The 17,088-nt window shown below is 48.2% G+C and overlaps 1 protein-coding gene across 2 annotated transcripts in view; it reads right to left on the bottom strand.

Annotated features, from left to right (window-relative positions):
• Positions 1 to 17,088, bottom strand: part of Tmod1 (tropomodulin 1) — a 76,668-nt gene that overhangs the window by 39,538 nt on the left and 20,042 nt on the right. For both annotated transcript variants that reach the window (XM_026414728.2, XM_026414720.2), the window contains exon 2: positions 15,892 to 16,061. In XM_026414728.2, the coding sequence (XP_026270513.1) occupies positions 15,892 to 16,011 (120 nt within the window). In that variant the 5' untranslated portion in view covers positions 16,012 to 16,061. The remainder of the gene's footprint in view (positions 1 to 15,891; positions 16,062 to 17,088) is intronic.

Raw genomic sequence — 17,088 nt, 5'->3', positions numbered from 1 at the left:
CCAAAGGGGGTTGAGGGAGGACTCAAATGCAGAATCAGGTGGAAAGAGGCAGAATCACCAAATGCAATCCGAAAGCCCAGCAGAGCTGTGAGGAGGACAAGGTGCCTCTGGCTGCAGCGCCTGTGGCCCTCCCATAGGTTACTTCCAGCCTCCAGCAGGTCTGTGCTTGTGACATGCTGGTTGTTAAATATTTTGAACGTTGCCCCTGGAGATGGGTCTCTCAAGAAAGATAGCATCCACCAATTGGGCACTTGCTCTCTTTCAAACATGGGCAGGCTACTAAGCATGGGCTTCCCACGGAAGCAGATTCCCCATTAGGGTAGGTTTCAATCACCCCAATGGGCTTCCCTTTAATTCAACCCCCCAAACCTTTGAGAGGCAAATATGTTAATAACCGTGAGGATGCTCAGAGATCCCCCTCCCTCCAGAACAAGCAAAGATTTGCCCAAGGAATTTCAGGGACAAATCAGAACAAAAGTCGTTCAGATTTGGGGGAGAGGTCATCTGCATTTCTAATTCTTCTGACCCCCTTGCACTCATTCAGAGAGCTAGAGGACACCTGGGGTGCAGGTGTGCAACTTCTTGCTGCACCCACAAATTGACTAAATTGGAGTCATTCCATCTCAAATCTTGGTACCACTTATCTTCCCTCACTCACAAACTCTCCTGAAATCCCCCTCTGACAAGGGCACAAGAGGCATATAAAGATGGCTGCGTGCCTGACACCCAGAGAGATGATGCTGGGAGGAGAGGCCACCTTGAACAGACGTGGAATTTTTGCAATTGTTTTACCACCGTCTACCACCACACCATGTGTAAGCAAAAGTAGAGGCTGCAAGACGGGGTGGGGGAAGAGGGGGGAATCACTGCCTGGGGGGGGGCATAGGTGAGCAGGCGTGCACAGCAGAGGTCAGGTAAGGGCCTCAAGGGGTGCAAACAGATTAAGGCCACAGGTTGGGAGAGTCTAGGAGCTGGAGGATGTAGTGAGAGGGTGACTATAGGTAGAAAATCAAGCCTAAAAGAGCATCAGGAATGTGTGATGCCAACCGCACCCTGAAGCAGCAGTTCTCACACACTGTCTGCCACAACAGAGAGGCTCCCAGCAGAGCCAGGCTTCGCAGACAGGTGCAAGGTTAGAGGGGACTTCCTGAAGCTAGTTCCTTCTGTCCCATGGCAGGGGGCTTACTGTGTGGTTGAGGGCCACTTCACTGCCCTGCAAATGTCTGTATGTGCTTGTCCAAAATGATTCATCCAACCGTTCTGTGACATGCCTGCACTTCACAGTTGACCCCACCTAAGGCTCAAGTGCTGATTCAGAATAACAATGACCCAACTATATGATGGGGCTTGGCCCCTAAGCTCAATGCTGCAGTTTCTATGGCTGCAGAATGTGAATAGTGACTCCCTTGTAGGCGGGTTGAGAAAGTTAAATTAGACAATGCAGGCAGAGTGCTCAGCATGGTGCCTGGTGTAATGAACACCCCCAAAGGGTGACTTAGGGCTGTTGTTATAGCATCAGTTCAAGTACATTTTGACAGGAGTCTGGTTACCCAGATATGTTGCTAAGAGAGAATTAATGATCCAAATACATTTGAAGTTCAAAATATTTGAATATGAGCATGTGAGATTTCATGCAAATATACAACAAATTAAGGATTGAAAGCAGGTGCTTGGGTTTTCTCAAAAAATCTCAAGGGGATGCCCATAGATTGTCATTGCCACGAGGGTAAGATGGTAGTAAGGGGCTGGGACACATTCTGGCTTGCCCAAAGGCTCAGTATTGTGATGGGAGAAATTTACGAAGTTGGAAACTGGTTTGCTAACTTGCACAGCTTTCCAAATCTCTGTGATGGATGCCACAGATCCAGACAGCTAGCTTTCTCAGCCTCAGCACAATCAACATTTTGAGCCAGATGCTTCTTTTGTGTAGGCTGTGCTATACACCTAGACTGCAGCAGCCTCTCTGGTCTCTACCTCAGAGATGCCAGTAGCACCCTCTCCCACCCGTCTGACAACCAAAAATGTCTCCAAATACTGTTAAATGTCCTCCAATGCTGAGAACAACTGCATTGAACTGAAGACATATAATTATAACAAGGGAATAAAAACATTTTAATTGTTTTATTTAAATGTTTATTGAAAGAAGTTGACTTTTAAAAACAAAAATATCAAAATTGAACATAAAACATAAAATTTGAACATATATGCCTCATTAGGAATTGAAGTCTATTTTCTTTCCATTAAATAATATGTATGCTTAAAGAATTATGATTTTCAACTGAAACCATAACAGCTGCATAGTTGTTACATTCCTGATTATCACTTTAGCTTGTTTTCAAAAATAGTATGTGACCTCACACTGTATATAAATATTAACTCAAATTGGATCAAAGACCTAAATGTAAGAGCTGAAACTATTAAACTCCTAGAAGAAAACATATGCATAATTCTTTGTGACTCTGGATTAGGCAATAGTTTCTTAGATATGACACAATACAATAAACAACAAAAGAAAAAAATATATGTCTTGGACTTCAACAAAATTAAAAACACTTGTGCTTCAAAAGACATCAGTGAAATGACAGATTGGGAGAAAATGTTTGTGAATCGTATATCTGATAAGAGCCTAGTGGCCAGGATACATAAATTTCTCTTATGACTCAATGACATAAGGCAAATAAATTAAAAAATAGGCATGGTAGTACACTCTTGTAATCCTAGCAACTTGAAGGGCTGAGGCATGAAGATCCACAAGTTCAAGGCCAGCCTCAGCAACTTAGCAAAATCCTCTCCCAAAATAAAACAAAAAGGGCTGAGGATACAGATCAGTGGTAAAGCATCCCTGGCTTCAATCCTAAGTACTATAAAGGAAACAATAACAACAACAACAAAAAAAAAAAAAAGGAATGAAGTACTACAACATAAAGGAACCTTAAAAACATCATACTAAGTGAAAGAAGCCAGGTACAAAAGGTCCATAATATATGATTCCAGTATATGAAGGGTCCAGAATAGTTGAATGTATAGAGACAGAAAGCAAATTGAGGGTCTCTGGGGCTATGGATGGAACTCTGACCCTACAAAATCCACATGCTGAAGTCTTAACCCCCAATGTGTCGATATTTGGAGATAGGGCCTACATGGAGGTAAGCAAGGATGGATGAGGTCACCGGGATGGAGCCCTGAGCCAATGGGATTAGTGTTCTTGATAGAAGAGAACCTGAAAGTGTGCTGTGGGCCCTCCCAGCCCCCTGCCATGAGAGAACAGAGTGAGAAAGTGGAAAGAGACTCTCTGCCAGAGACCAACCCTGCTGGGCCCTGACTTGAGGCCTCCCAGCTCCTGAGCTGTGAGGAAGTAAGCCCCCACATTCTGCGGTATTTTGCTATGGCAGCCTGAGCTGAGGAAGAGAGCTGGTAGAACTTAGGGGGATGGGGAGCAGCAGCTCATGGGTATGAAGTTTCTTCTGCAGTGATGAAAATGTTCTAAAACTGTGTTGATGATCGTACAACTCTGAGTATACTAAAAAAAACTGAACTGTACATTGCAGATGGAATAATTGTAGGGTGTGTGTTTTAAAATGTCGTATGTTATCTAGGAAAGAATTATCCAAATGGCTAATACAGTCACTAACCTGAATGGTCATGGGATGCTGGGAACAGAAGGCTCTTCCTGTGCCAGGGCCAAGGGTGACGGTGAGTCTGGAGGGCTAGAGCAGCCCCCACTGACCATGGTGCCTGTTCTACAGTGTGACATGCCTGTCTGTAAACTAGCCATGGAGGAGCCATGCATGAGAGAACCCCGAGTGGGGTTTCTCACACTGAGAGACCTACTCCTAACCAGACCCAGGCTCACCAAGAGCTCTCACAGGTATTTTGTCATTGGCTCTGACCAGGAGGGTATTTGATGATCGTGTATATGTAGAAATGTCTCTTTCATTTCTTTATTTCCTATTTGTTCAGCAAACATTCTACTGGTAAGTATTGTGCCCAGACAGTGTGCTAAGAGGTATGGCCATGACCACACCCAAGCTCTCGGATGTGCAGTGGTAGGTCCTGGGGGAGGGAATGGGGGAGGTGAAGTAAACTAGAGCAAAGTCTCAATTACATGCAGTGACTCAAGCCCAAGTGATCTTCCTGTCACCCCACAGGCAGCCTAGTGTGTGTTTTAAGGAGGAGGGATTCCCAGATGCTCACAACTTAGCCTAAAGTTATAGTTGTTATCACTTGGGGGTAGTGGGGACTGCGGTGCAGTAGGGCTTTCATGCCCCACACTACCCAGCACCAGTGATTGTTGATCTGTAGGAACATGGATGGTGTTATTAGATCTGCTTGTTTTTATGTGAACTCACTTGATTTAAAAGTATTGACATGTGGCCCAAACATTTCCAAAACAATGTTCAGGCCAAATGAAACACTGCAAGCCAGACTCAGCTCATGTGCTGCCATTAGGGTCCTATCAGACTAAGATTCCATGTCGAGGAGGTCAAGATAGTCATTTGCTTGTTCCACAAACATCTATGGGCTGTTCTACCCTCACCAGGCACCGGCTAGAGGAAGAATGACGTGTATACATGATTTATTTTTTATTTATTATTTTTTGTGCTGGGGATTTAACCCAGGGATGCTTAGCCACTGAGCCACATTCCTAGCCCATTTTTTATTCTTTTTATTTTGAGACAGGGTCCTGATAAGCTGCTTAGGGCCTCACTAAGTTGCTGAGGCTGGCTTTGAACTTGCAATCCTCCTGCCTCAGCCTCCTGAGCTGCTGGGATTATAGATGTGCACCACCATGTTTGGTTTATGCATGATCTTTTAACTAAGAAATTTTTAAATTAAAAAAACAAATGAAGAAGCAAAAATTTAAATATGTTCTTGGAAATGATCATGGGGAAAAAAGTTCGGCAACTCTTCCTGTAGTTCCCAACTTCTAGTTTTAAAATGGTGACTTCCTTTTCAATGTTGTAACACATTAAAACTCCAACTATAGTTGGAGAGATTAATCTTAGTCTAACTTTCACACCCATGCTCTGGAGTCCAGTTGAGCAAAGGACAACAGAAACTTTGACACATCCTCAACTGTACTGTCAGGGTCCTGCACACCCTTGCAAACAAGAGCCAGTATGGCTAAAGAAAAAGTCCCTGTACAAATATCACTGCTATAGATAGTGAGGGACGTGTGAAAAGCCATCCTGGCTAGAACAACTGTGGGCCTGTTCAGGTGTTCAAGCACACAAGCACACACTTATGCACACATGCACACACACATGAGCACACATGCACACACACGACTGTGCATGAGCACACAAGCACACACACATGTGCACACACATGCAGTGTTTTAAAAGGATCATAGACTCTTGGTAGCTGGGTGGTACAAAGTCCTAAGAGGTCCTCTAAGCCAAGTTTCTCACTTTTTCACTTGGGGAAACTGAGCTTAAAAAGCTGAAGTACTTGCCCCAAATCACACAGTTTGATAGCCGTAGAGCCAGGAAGCCTGACTTTACAAACAGATGACACTGTGTGCAGTTAGCATGCTCAAGGGTCAATATGGCTATTTTCAGACTGGTGGCTAGTCACACATAAATATCCCTTATAGGGCTGGGGATGTAGCTCAGTGGCAGAGGGCTTGCCCTGCATGTTTGAGGTCCCATGTTTCATTCCCAGAAATGAAAATAATAATAAAAAAATCACTTAGCCCGATTCTTCAAAGTCACAACAACCAGTGATTAGATCACTTTTCCCAAATAAATCAGCCATGTCTAAGAACAAGGAGATGCAAACCGTGCTTCCCTCAACCAGCACCAGACGTGCTGGGTGCTTGTTCTGTGCCTGCACCACACACGGCCCCTTAAAAGAGAAGGAGGGACACAACCTCAGTGTTAGGCACCGGGAGAAGCTAAGAGCCAGGGAGGGCCAGAGCCTTGCCTGAGGTCACATGCTGGACCCTGACCCAGGACTGTAGACTTCATTCCTTGACAGACATTCCATCCCTACTGACTGTTTCCCTTAGCAGAGGATGCTGGAAACCGGGCGTGGCCCTGTGTGAGAGCCAGGTCCCCTCTCCAAGTTAGAAGACAGGGCTCTTCCTCATGGAGCTAATGTCCCTCTACAGGGGGACAAAATGAGGCTCAGAGGCTCAGAGGGAGTTTCTGTTCTCAAAACTCCCACCCACATCTCCCGCTTGTCCTATTTCAAACAATTTGCCCTGTGCTTTTGCCCTCCTCTCTCCCCTCTGCCACATCAGGCCACATCAGGGCAGGCAGGGCTGAGCTTGCTCATGCCCCAGCTGCAGAATCTTGACGTCATAGATAAAGGGGACAAGTAGGACTGAAACCTCTCAGGGTCCCTTTCTCTCCAAACATACTCCCACACCGACACATACATTCTAGACCTAGACCTCTTCCTGTTTTTGCTTTCTTTTTGGAAAGAACTGGGCCTTTGGCTCAGCCACCCTGACCTTACTGAAGGGCTGGTGAAACGCATCTTCCATGATCAACTTCATAAGACATCAGTGCTGGCCTCTGAAGGCCCCCAGGGCCCAAGGCCAGTATTCATAGCAGCACACTTCATCTGTCTCTGGTGCTCATGGCATAGAAAGCTTCTCTGCCCTATTTTCTCCTAATCCTCATGCAAGAGAGAAAAGTTCCCTATTGGGCTGGGCATGGGCCTCCTGAGACAATGGGTGCACAATCCCTGCTCACAGCCAGAGAAGAGGCACCTCACCCAGCGTGGTCACCTTACTCGGCCCTGAGCTTCCTGGAGGAAGTGGTTCCCTGGGCCTTGGCCAGGTGAAGAGAGGGAGTGGGGACCATAGGGAGACAGAAAGTGCAGCATGGGCAGAGGTTGGGCCAATGGCAGGAGCATGGCTTGCACGGGAGCTTGGGTCGGTCCCAGCCTGAGATAGCGAGTGTTCTGAACATCTCCATCTCATGGGCACCACCCTCCTTCAAGCCTTGTGACTCTTGCCGGGACCATCAGACCCACCTCCTGGCTGGTCCTCCAGTCTCAGTTCTCTCCACCTCCACCCCATTCCCCTCCAGCAGCTGGCCACACCTTGGTGACATGTGTGCTGACCCCAAGTGCTCCTGGAGGCTCAGTAGCTTCACTGACCTAGAATCATGACAAAATTCATGAGCCAGGTGCAGAGAGTGCTTCAGGATTTGACCCCGACCTGCTCCTACTCTCCAGCCTCCTGCTCCTCTTCCCTCTGGGAGTGGTCTGGGTTCTGGCCACTTCTGCCCCTCCATGCTCCACAGCTCTGCCCTGTCTCGCACACTGCCATGCCTTGGCTGGGTCTGGTTCTGGGCTGACCCTGCTGCTGCTCTGCATTCCTCTCAAGACTTTTCCCTGGGGCCCCATTGGGTCTTTGCAGTGACCCACTTTGACCTGGTGAGTCTCTTTCCAGACTGCCCTTGGCATCTTGCCAGTTCTTATATACTGCCCACCCTCTGTGGTGCTAGAGTATGTTTAGCCATATCCCTCTCACCAAGGAGAATGGGTGTCCCTCAAGTGCCAGCTGGGACATATCTTGGTCTTTCCTGAATCCCCGTCATCAAGCACTGGGTGCTAGGACAGTGGGGTCGGATCATCCATGTCACTCACACAGCACCAATGCTCCAGTGGTGGAAAGGACAGTATTCTAGGACACCCCATAGGCCTACCCCAACTGCTGCCCCTGAGCAAGTCTGGGGGAGGGGACACATGAAAGCTGTTAGAGTGGGGGCTGTGATGGGACTAGGGTTCTCTGAAGGGGATTTTGGGAAATGCTGAGCTAGAGAGTGAGCTTTTTGTGATGTCTTACTTGGGAAATTTGCTTAAATTTTTGCCAACATCTCTTATTTTACCTCAGGGCTTTTGGCAGAGCAGAATATAAGGCCATCAAGCCGACAAACCCATGGTGATGGACTCTAAATTATCCCTGATGTTCTCTCCCCTTCTTTAGTAACAAACACACCCCAACTCTTAAGCTGAGCCCTTGGCTACTCAGAGTTAAAGACTACATTACCCAGGATCCCTTGCAGCTAAGTCAAGCCATGATCAGTGATATGAGAAAACGGTGGCAATTTCTGGTAATCTTCCTTAAAAGGCACTTGAATTTTGGCTTTTCTCCTTCTCTTCCACCCCTCCCTTTCCTTCCCTGTCCCTCTATTCTGATGCCTGGGCTGTGGCTCCCACTACAGACCATGGGGATGAGGGCTACACCTTGGCCATGGTGGGGGCTGAGCTAGCTGGACACCGGGTCCCTGGAGAGCTTGGGGAGTATGCTCCACACCAGGCCTAGACTGCCTGCCTCTGAACTTGCACTTGAAGGATGAACAAACTACAGCACATGTGATTTTGAGTTTGTTGCTTGAAACCAAGCTGAACCTTGTCTGCCACCCTGGATTCTTATCCCAGGGCCATAAGGTCACAGATAGGGCACTGGTACTCTCTGGTTTTAGAGTTCCCCCTGCAAAATGAGGCTCTAAACCCTTTTATTCTGAAACCTTAGAATAAAGGTTTGAACCCCACATGAAATTAGCTTATTGCCCATCAGAGTGACCACGTAGGGCTTCATTGTTTATTTCCATTCAACCGGACAGAGCCTGCATTTTGGAGGTACTGTCAGGGCAGCTGCATCTCCTCCTCTGAGCACTTTCTGCCTGAGAGGCAAACCCAGTGCAGGAAGGAAGATGAGTCAGGGTCTGCAGTGTAGACAAGGCTGTGCTGGGGTTTGGAGGGGAGTCAGCAAGGATCCCATAGGAGGGGACGGGAGTTGGTCCTGGAGACGCGGGAGATGCCAACCTGGAGTGAAGGGCTTCAGGTCCCAGAGGTCTCTTGGGCCATGGGGGCAGACAGGAGGTGGAGAGAAGTGTGGGTGTGAGTGTCCTGGGGCCACAAGACAAGGGTAGAGTGGGACACGCTGCCTGGCCTGATTCGCCCTTGCCCCACCGGGCCCATCCTGGGCACGCAAGGCCGGCCGGCAGTGTTTCTAAGGATGCGTGCCTATTTTTAGAGAAGAGATTTATTTCTTTCCATTTCAACTGTTTACTTCTGTCCTGAGCTTGCGATTCTGCCGGTTTGTGTTACAAGGAAGAACCACGGCCCCATGGACCAAACTTGGCAGCTCCTAGGATGGCCAAGAGTGTCTTCTGCCTTATAGGATATGCTCTGGGGCACAGGGAGGATGGGTTGTAGGAGTGTGTGAAGCCTGATGAAGAGCCCCACGGTGGGTCAGGAAGCCCCAGGCCCTTGCCCTGGTACTGATGACCTTCTGTGTGACTTTGAACAAGTCCTTTCCCCTCTCTCTATTGTAGGGTCTTATCATTATTCTGATTTTTCACCACTAAACAGGTAATAATAGTACCTATAGGACCAGTATGAGGATTTGGTGAAAGTCACCAAGTACCAAGTGAAGGACAGGAGTCCAGGACAGACTGTCACTCAGGGTCTTTTACCTATGTACTTGATATGTTCATGCAGGGCATGGGTGGGCAGTACAGTTCCAGGATTTAACCTCCACCATTTCTTCCTGCAATTCATGGCTCCTTGTTTTCAGGACTCTTGGCATGAGGGGTAGAAGACCTGGGGAAGCCTGAGTTGAATCTGTCACTTAAGAGCTAGGTGATCCTCTCAGTATTTGTAGCCTCGAGTTTTACTTGCAGAATGGCATTGACCCCAGCCTGTGAAGATGAACCTAGGGTGCTTCTGGAGGTTTCCTGGGACGATGCCCATGAAATGGGAACATCTGACCTGGCATGCAAGAACACCTGGACAGAGAATTGCAGCTCTTGTGATTTCCTGATGTTTCTCATTATTGTTTTTGTAGTTATGTTGTATCACAGATTCCCAACAGCTGATTGCCAAATCAACCCATTGGCCCCAATTCTTTTATGAGGTTGGGATTACTCTACTCTCCTGCAAATCCGTTGATCTTTTTTCTGAGAGAATTTTTTAAATATTCTACTTTTTCTCCAAAGCCTCAATTACAAACAATATTTATAGTTAATTTATTTGTATTAGTGGAGCCTTAATTTCTTTTTTTTTTCGAAAAAAGATTAGTATTTGTGATGAAAATAACATACAGCTTCAAAGGAAATCAAATTGAAAAAAAAAATTGCTGGTAATTCCGAGGTCTGTTCCCCAGGTTCAGGTCCCACAGTGCTCACATGAGTGAGGGTTAGTAGCAGAGGTTTCAGGCCATGGCTACCTAGGTGGAAATCCCAGCAGTACCCAGGTTGCATCCTGAGCAGGTTTACTCCTCTCTGTAAGCCTCAGTTTCCCAACCTTTAAAATGGACAAAACACCAAACCCTCACAGAGGACTAAATGAGATAATCCAACAGGACTCTACCCAGTAAATGTTAAGTATCTACTGATCACATAAGAACTTGTTCCCGGCACAAGTCACTGTGTGAGACTAGTCCCTGAAGCGCTGCTCTGCACACTACCCATTTTCCCCTCTACCCAGGACAAAGGCGATCTGAACGACAGAGTTGGCTCAGCTTCAGAGCAACATCCACTTAACTCCAGAGAGACGCGAAAGGGCAGATCCTCTGGGGAACCAGTCAACAGCGGATACTTTTAGCACATGAAGCATTCCTTTCCCGCGGGAGTCCAAAACAATCTCATGATAAGCTCGAGTTTTTCCAGAGTGAGAGAAAGTTTGGGGAACTTTTTTTTTTTTTTTTTTTTTTAATGTGCTCAAGTTTGGAAACCTCTGCTGCAAACAGAGCTGCTGTCCAACTTCTCGTACTCCACGCTGTCACGTGATGCTGGGGCTTAATTGCATAACACCAAAACGTCACCCTCTGAAGGGCTTGCCGAGTCCAAGCAGGAAGGGACTTGAGGATCGGTCCTTGGGAGAGCTGGAGGGGGGCATCTGAGGTCTTTTATCCAACTATGTCCATCGACAGTCAAGGGAACTGAGACCCAAAGAGGGAAAAGCAAGTGCCTAAGGCCAGAAAAGAGAAAGGACCCAATCGATCCCATGAAGATTCCCATGAAGCCTCAGGCAGCGTGGCTAAGATGTGAACTCCAAGAACCATGTTGTGGCTCTGCCACTGCCAAGTTGTGGGACCTTGGACAGGTTCGCCACCACTCGGTTTCCTCATCTGTATAACGGGGATGAGAAGAGCACCTGCCTCAGAAGATTAGGGTGATGGCTGAGTTACATATTCCAAGTGCTCAGAACAGCCTCTGCACGTCCCAAGTGTGACACAAAAGTCAACACAGGAGGAGTGTGGGGTACAACAGGAGGGCAGCAGCCTGGGCATCAGGGCCCCTGGGTTCTGTTCTGGTTCTGTTTGGACATCTCAGATCTAAGACAGGTTACTCCCCCTGTCTGGGCTCGGCTCCTGCTCTGAGTTGGGGGTTGCATACCCACTGGTGACTGTCCTCTCACGGTCCACATACCTTTGGCCTCTCCCAGGGCTGTGATTTTGGAGCGGGCCAAGGCAGGGGGAAACTAGAGCTGGATTGTTGAGCTCTCAGAAAGAAGCCCCTACCCCAGGCCTTTCAAAACAGGAATACTGTCTTGCAAATCAGGTAACAGAGATGATCCCAAGTGAAGGGGCCATTGTGTGTTGGGGACAAAAAGCCGGTTTGGCCTGTTATCTCCCATCCACTCTGGTTTCTTCCTCCACTGAGGGAGAAAGGGGTGTTTGACAATGTCACTTTAGAAACCCCAGTAATTGAGAATGCCAGGTCTCAGGTGGCCTGTGCCCACTCCCAGACCCACTGGCACAATGGTTCCCCTCCTGCCAGAGCGGACTGTACACACCCTGGAGCCTGCTTGCAATCCGACTCCCAGAGCCCGAGCCCTGAGCCCTGTGGTGTCACTCTAGTGGTGTGAGTATAGGCAAGCTGGTGGCAATCTGAGCCTCCGTGCTCCTCCCTCCATGGGAACCAGCAGAGCCATCCCTGTTAGTCACCTGGACAGCAGAGCTGGCTTCTAAGAGGTTCCAAGGCCCTGAGAATTTACCCCTGAGGCTGGAGAGCCTGATATTTGGCGTGGGGCTCTGTGGGTGATCTTTGCCAGGTTAGTGACATGGTTCCCAGCTGGGGCCTGGGCTTGGTCCTTAGGGCTACACTCAGTTCTGGGATGGCGCCTTCCCCAGTCCCCTCCTCACTCCTGGGGCAAATGCTGTCTCTGATCCTTGTCATCAGATGCCCTATTTGCATTTGCAGTGTCACCTAACATCCACCCAGTGGCTCAGGGAAACTCCAACAGGGCAAAAGGACAGACACAGCAGGCCTGTGGGGCCCTGGGGGTCCTCTGGTTCCTCTCTGGGAATAGCAAGTGTTCTACGGCATTGCAGGAAGGGCTGTGGAGAAGGTCAGGCCCTTCCTTGCCTTCAAGAGCACTTACCACTAACAGGTGGACAGGACCAGGGGCTCAAGCCCAAGTCCCCTCTCCATCCCTTCTGGTACCCCTTAAAGTCCCTCTGTGCTGAGAATCAGCTCCTGAAGTCACCAAAGCACACGGAGTCACTGCTCCTTGAGGGCTCCCCAGGCTACTGAGAGAAGTCCACTCTTGTCTGCCTTGCCACCCTGCCCCATATCCAGCCCCTGACCCCTTTCTAGTCACATTTAACATTCCACAGAAATCACCAAGGCTCCCCTCCCAGTTTCTTCCCACATGGACCGTCCCTCCCGCAGCCCGTGCTAGACGCCTTCACCTGGAGTTCTTCATTTTTAATTACTGACTTTGGAAAATCTAGGGCCCAGTTCCAATATCACCTGCTCTGGAGCCTCCCACCAAGAGGTAATCCTGAGCCCCCTGCCGGCCCCACACAGGACCTGATTATTACACCTGCTTTTACCACCCTAAGTCCTGAAGGGCAGGATCCCTGTTGGTGCCCAACACAGGGCCCTGCGCTGGGCAGGTAACTGAGTCACATTTATCAAATTGACTAGAAGGAGCCATCACATCCCCTTTTGTTCTAACTTTCAAAAGCTGTTTGTTCTTGAAATTCTATGAACAGTAATCTAGGATAGAATTAGAACAGAATAAATTTGCAGCAATGAAGCGGAAGCTGGATTGTTTTGCTGGCCTCTGTTGCTCATTTCTGCAGCGGTGCAGCCTAGCAGGAGGAGACAGGCGGGAAGGCGGAGGAACCTCAGCTCCCTCCACCCACACTGCCTTCTGATCAGCAGAAGCTGCCTCTCCAGGGCATTGTCTCCTCGTGGCTGGGCAGGGGAAAGCTGTGAAAAGCAAGATGAGGACACTTTGCTGGAAGGATCTGTCATCCCATGGGGCATGGGTCCCAGACCCTAGTCAAGGATTCTGGGTTATCTGGAAAGAAGCCACTTCATGGAGTCTGGGGATAAGACCAGGTGATAAGCTTATGGAAGCTTAGTCCTGAAAGGGACCAACCAACTCCAGCCTGTCATGGATGGGACATTGAGGCCTAGGGAAGGACAGGAACTGGCCCCGGGTCATGCTGGGTATCAGAGACAGGAGTGGAAATGGGACCTCTAACCTCCAGTTTTGCATTTCTCCTGCTGTACTGTGCTCCCTAAACATCAGCAGTGAGATTATCTGTGGGCTAGTGAAACGATAGTGAGGTGCTTTTTTTAAAAAAATTGTTTGTTCGGTAGATCACTGTTAGGCCAGAGTTGAACAAAGACTGTTTTTTAAAGGCATGAAACATTCCATTTTTAATTAAAAATACATCAAATAGAAATGCACCAAATTCAGTAGCATTCATTATCTGCCTTCTTTGTGCTAAGCATAGACCTGGGTGCTGGGATATAATTTTAGCATGAAGACCCTGCCCCTTACTTACTCCAGCATGGCTTGCCAAAGAACACACTACTAGGGAGCCTTCTGCTTATCAATACTGGGTATCCTGACGACAGAGGTGAATTCTGAGCATTAAATTAAATTAAAACTTCTTCAATGTGCCAACTATGAAATGCAATGATAAAACATCAAACAAGTGACAGGAATTCTTCTAGTCCTTTATTTCTCAACTAATTCATTCCACAATGCATGTTCCCCTCCATCCAGAAGCACTGCACTTGACAGAAGAGTGGAATGGCCCTTGGAAGACCCGTGACAGCAGCAGCCAGGTAGGTGTCCGTGGCCTGCAGGGCCCTAGTCAAGGTGCTCCAGGAGGCTGCGCATGCTCTGAATCAGGGGGCCAATATATGGCCATAGGCAGGATTCACAGGTTTAGGAGTCAAGATTGGAAATGGGAGTAGCAGTACTCACAGTGTCCCCAGGGACTCCTGGCAACATTTTTGCTTCCTGTTCTCTTGACCTTAGGCTCTGCTTGTCTAAAAGTATCAGGGCAACAAGAGGAATGCTTTCTCTCACTGGAGGCATAAGGATTCCGTTGGACAGGAAGGTAAGGCTCCCCCTGGCCACCTGCGCTCCTTATGCCTGGGAATCAACAGGCTGAGAAGGCAGCCACAGCGCTGGCTGGGGTGGCTGATCCCAGCCACCAAGTGGAAACTGTACCCCCAGACAGTAGAGGGAACAAAGCCTGAGCTTGGAACATGGCAGGTCCTGTGGGCATCTCTCAGTATCGCCATGCCCTGTGATCAAGGTCAATGGAAAAGTCAACCACCCACCCCAGGAGGACTACACATGGCTGAGAGCCTTCAGAATGAAGGTCCTCAATCAGCTGAGGTGCTTGCTAAAAGCAACAGGATGACAGAACGGGTGGTGGAAAGAAGTCATTTTACATACAAGCTGCCTGCATCTGACCAGTTATAGGAATGAGGACAATAATTATCATGAATATTTCCTTTGTTTTATGAATGTGTATATGTAGTGAATATCTTTAGTTTTCCCCTCTCATTTCATTATTATGTAACATAAGCTGTTATTGACTTTACACCATTGTGGAGTTTTGTTCCACCCACCCCCACCCCCACCCCTCCCCACCCCCCGCTGAATACTGGGAAACCAGGGGCATTTACCAGTGAGGTATATTCCCAATCCTTTTATTTTTTATTTCTTGCTAAGTTGCCCAGGCTGGTCTTGAACTTGCAATCCTCCTGCCTCAGAATCCCAAATCACCAGGATTACAGGGTGTGTGCCACCACCCCTGACTATATTTGATAGTATTGAAGTATTGTTCATTTTCCATCATAATGTTTAGGTTACAGAATTTGGAGAAGAGTCAACAGCATTCAAGAACTTTACCACCCCTTCTGGGAAATAGGTTCATTTGTTCCCTGTGGAACACAGATTGGTTGTATCGTGTTAGGCAGAAGTACAACCTGGTACTGCCTTTATTTGAAAATTAGTTATGGTTCAAAGAGATGCCGGGTTGACAAGAAGAGGACTTGTGGCGGTTGGTTTTATGAGTCAACTTGTCGGGCCACAGTTCCCAGACACTTGGTGGAACCTCGTTCTGGTTGTATCTGTGAGAGCGTGTCTGGATGAGATTACAATTTGCATCTGAAGACTGAGGAGAGCAGGCTGCCCCCAGGGGTGGGCCCCATCCAATCTGTCCAAAGCTCAAACAGAACAAAGAAGCCGACCCTCCAGTCAGGGTGCCGTGTTTCCTCCTGCCTGGCCACCTGGAGTTGGGGCACTGATTTCTGCCTCTTCCCGGGCCTTCTCCCACCAGCAGGTAGACCCCAGCTGCACCCCAGCTCTCCTTGTCTCCAGCTTCCTACTGCAGATCTTGAGATCTGTCAATTTCCAAAACCATTTGAGCCAACTGCTCATAGTAACCCTCTGTTTACCTATCTGTATCTACCCCTATCCCATCGGATCGGTTTTCCTGGAGAACTCTAAACAGCACTTTTTAAGAAACCATACAAAGACATCATTATTCAGTGTCACTGCCATTTAAGGACAGGGCAGTGGCAATGAGGAAGACACACCTGCCCACCCAGTGCTGAGGGCGCGGCCCCTGACCTGGGGCAGCGTGTTCCCCTAGTGTCCACTCACATCAGGGTCCAGCTCGTCCAACTCATTTTCCAGCGTCCTGAGCTCTTCCTCTGTGAGGGCTCCAAGGATTTCGTCTTCGTCCAGGTCACGGTATTTTTCTAGCTCTCGTCTGTAGGACATGGCGTGGTGGGATTTACCTTTGTCTTCCGAGTTTCTGTGTGATCTGTGACCTACCGGAAAGAGAGAAATCTTAGAAAGACTCTCCTTAGGTTTGTTCTCAAGTGAAAGGGTGCTTGTCCCTCACAAGGCGGCCTGGGCCTGTTTTACGAATTGCCAGGTTAATTATTATCATGCTGGAAATAGCTCTTTGGGTTGGGGCCTAATTCTCTAAGAAACTGAACAAGGTAGAACCCCTAGGCAGGTGGTTGAATGGGTTCACGTTGGTTGTAAGGGGCACAGCTACTGATGATGAGCAAATGGGTGATTGAAATGGCTTGAAAACAATTTTATTCTTCAAATAGTTCACATTCTTTTCCAGGCAACCCTCCCCCTCTACCCGAGGCCCCAATGGGAATCATGGGGACAGCTCCGCCAGACTGCATTTTAAAGGGAAAATGCAGTGTCCGTGATTCATTGAAGACCTACTGTGGGCAGGCCCTTCACCTACCACAACTCATTCAATCCTGACCAAACAGAGGCTCTATAAGAGCTAACTTTGACTACCAAACGCCAAGCCACATGTTAATCACGTCATGAACATTTTCAAACTTAACCCATGAGGGCTATTTACCATCACTTTCAGAGACGGGGACATTGGACTTAGGTTAAGTGAGTCACCCACATCACATTGTACAAATTATACTTCAGTCTGTTGGCTTTTCAAGCCTGTATTGTCTCAAAGCATTTTTTAAAGAGTCACTTAATGTCCTGGCGGAGGACACTGTCTAGCCTGGGCCCTTCAGTTCACTCTCGAGGGAGTTGGTCCAAAGGGAAGAAGTGATGGGCTCATGGGAACCAGGGAGGCCAGGGCCCACGCCCGTTCTCTCTCATTGGAGAGGGATGCCGTTGGGTTCCTTTTTCACAGATGAAACTCAGCTCCTGTGTGGAGACTCTGTGTCTGCTACTTTCTAGAGCCATGAGATTCCCTTCCCTGTTAACTCTTTCCAGCTTCTCAGCATATCCTGTCAACCAGATTTTTAAATTAAAGCCATTTATCCATGAAGAACTGGAGGGATGGCCTGGGGCCTGACTTGGGAC

Source organism: Urocitellus parryii, chromosome 4 (genome assembly GCF_045843805.1).
Source record: "Urocitellus parryii isolate mUroPar1 chromosome 4, mUroPar1.hap1, whole genome shotgun sequence".
Taxonomy (NCBI): Eukaryota; Metazoa; Chordata; class Mammalia; order Rodentia; family Sciuridae; genus Urocitellus; species Urocitellus parryii.
Note: the sequence above shows the minus strand (reverse complement) of the source record. Positions and strands in the feature narration are given on the sequence as shown.